Here is a 2,055-nt window from a genome sequence, read left to right on the forward strand (position 1 = left end):
CAGACGTGTGTCGGTGGAGTTGTTGGGTTTGATCTGCTCGCGGGTGTGCTGGGGTCGGTGGGCTGTTGTTTTCATCCCCTGGGGTTTCTGCAAATGGGCTGGGTCCTGGGGGAGCTAACCTGGATGAACTTGCTGAGAAGCTGCCGTGCTCATCCTGTCCTCCCCCTGTGTCCAGCAGGATGGTGTCCGTCGCTCTCCAGGTGACCAGCAGCCTCCCTAACTTGCTGAGAAGCTGCCGTGCTCATCCTGTCCTCCCCCTATGTCCAGCAGGATGGTTTCCATCGCTCTCCAGGTGACCGGCAGCCTCGCTGCCTGGCTGTGTCTGTACGCCTGCTTCTGCGCCTGGAACAGGCACCGGTCCTGCGAGTGGAGCTGTCGCTTGGTGACTCTGCTGCATGGGGTGGTTGTCACCTGCCTCTCGGGTTACGTCGCGCTCTGGGACGGCCCCTGGCCTCTGACCCATGCAGGTATGTTTGGAGGCTTACCCTGACACATGTCCTTGTCAGGATTTTGTTTAACTTCCCTGCTCCTTCTCCAGCCCTTACCACCTCTTACTGTTAATATTGTTATTCTTGCTTGCTTATCTACGTACGTACTGAAAGTGTTCAGGTTGGCAGCTTGAGTTTATTGCAGCATTAGGTGTAGCAACGTGTTGTCAACCGTCTAGGTACTGTTCCCATCTTTAAGGGTGTAATAACTCCTGGCATTTGGCTGTGGAGTTTTTGTTTGCCACTTTCTATCATTAAATATTATAGGTCTGTTGATGAGGGTAAAAAAAAAGGGGAAAAAAGAAACAGAAGTGTGGCAGGATGGGTCTGCTGGGTAAGTGTAGAGGGAGAGCAGAACCAGACATCAAAGTTTCCATCCTTATCCTATGGCCCAAGTGCCATGCTGGAGACTAAGGAGGAAAGAGGGATACTCGCAACCTGTATTGCTCCATATTGTGGAAGAATGTCTTATAAATAAGACCCCAGGCTTACGTACATATTTTGTTTCAGGTTCACCAAACACACCTCTTCAGATCCATGTGCTCTCCCTGACCTTGGGTTACTTCATCTTCGACCTGGGCTGGTGCCTGTATTTCCAGACTGAGGGGGACTTAATGCTGTTCCATCACACGCTGAGCATCTGCGGCATGATCATGGTGCTGTGGCTCGGGAAGTCTGCTACAGAAGTCAATGCTGTTGTCTTTGTTAGCGAGATTACCAACCCGCTGCTTCAGGCCCGCTGGTTTCTGCGGGAAATAGGGTGCTACCACACTTTCATGGGAGGGGTCGTGGATTTCTTCTTTGTGCTCCTCTTCCTGGTGCTGAGAATCGGAGGAGGAGCTTTCATCATGTATGCAATGGTGACATCCCCTGATCCCAGCTGGATCCTCAAGGCTGGAGGCCTGGCCATGTACCTCGTATCTTTGGGATTCATGGTTGAAATCTGCCACTTTGTCAGGAGGAAAATGTTGAAAAAATACCGTTCCTGGACAAGCCTAAGGAGTATGAATGCACCTGTGAAAACTAATGGGCACTTGGCAGCTCATTAAAGGGCTGTGGATGACAATCCCCTGGGCTAGGGTCCTGGCTACTGAAGCCTGTTCCTGTGAAAAGAACTCCTAAAAGTGATGTGGAATTGATGGCCCTGGTCTGCTACCCCTGGAGATTAATCAGTGCTGGGGACACCAGAGCGCTGACAGAAGAGGGGTTTGAGTGGAAATCCAATGAGCCCAGCATGTCTACTGAACTCTGATTCCCTGACTTCTCCAGCTATGGTACAGTCTCAAGGAGGGTGGCAATGCCAGACCTATCCAGTTTGCGGCAGCCAGTAATGGCACCATCTGTATGATCTGTAATCACTTTGGAGGTAGGATTATTTTACAGTGTAGAGCCAGAAAATTAGATCTGAAAAATCCTCTCTTCCTGAGAGTGGGACTGGGTAGGGGTGTGACCTAGCAAAGATTTACTGAGCCTCACTCTCCCTTAATCCTGGAGTACTGGGATGAAAGCCTCTGAACAAGATAAAACTGCTTGCAGGGGTACAGTGGAGTTGTGTTTTGAGTGTGTG

At 50.7% G+C, this 2,055-nt stretch overlaps 1 protein-coding gene across 1 annotated transcript; it reads left to right on the top strand.

Annotated features, from left to right (window-relative positions):
* The first annotated feature begins 271 nt into the window (after positions 1 to 271).
* LOC104504783 (transmembrane protein 136-like) lies at positions 272 to 1,537 on the top strand. Its single transcript, XM_010149945.1, has 2 exons — positions 272 to 467; positions 999 to 1,537. Exons 1-2 carry the CDS (start codon positions 272 to 274, stop codon positions 1,535 to 1,537), a joined length of 735 nt encoding a protein of 244 aa, XP_010148247.1.
* Positions 1,538 to 2,055: the final 518 nt, after the last annotated feature.

This window comes from Eurypyga helias, unplaced genomic scaffold (genome assembly GCF_000690775.1).
Source record: "Eurypyga helias isolate BGI_N326 unplaced genomic scaffold, ASM69077v1 scaffold36864, whole genome shotgun sequence".
NCBI lineage: Eukaryota > Metazoa > Chordata > Aves > Eurypygiformes > Eurypygidae > Eurypyga > Eurypyga helias.

What these genes read in the sequence shown, in the direction of transcription:
- LOC104504783 (XM_010149945.1), top strand. Translation starts at nt 272, where the DNA reads ATGGTTTCCATCGCTCTCCAGGTGACCGGCAGCCTCGCTGCCTGGCTG. An exon ending in CTGGCCTCTGACCCATGCAG is followed by an intron (nt 468 to 998) that starts GTATGTTTGGAG and finishes ATTTTGTTTCAG; the next exon opens with GTTCACCAAACACACCTCTT.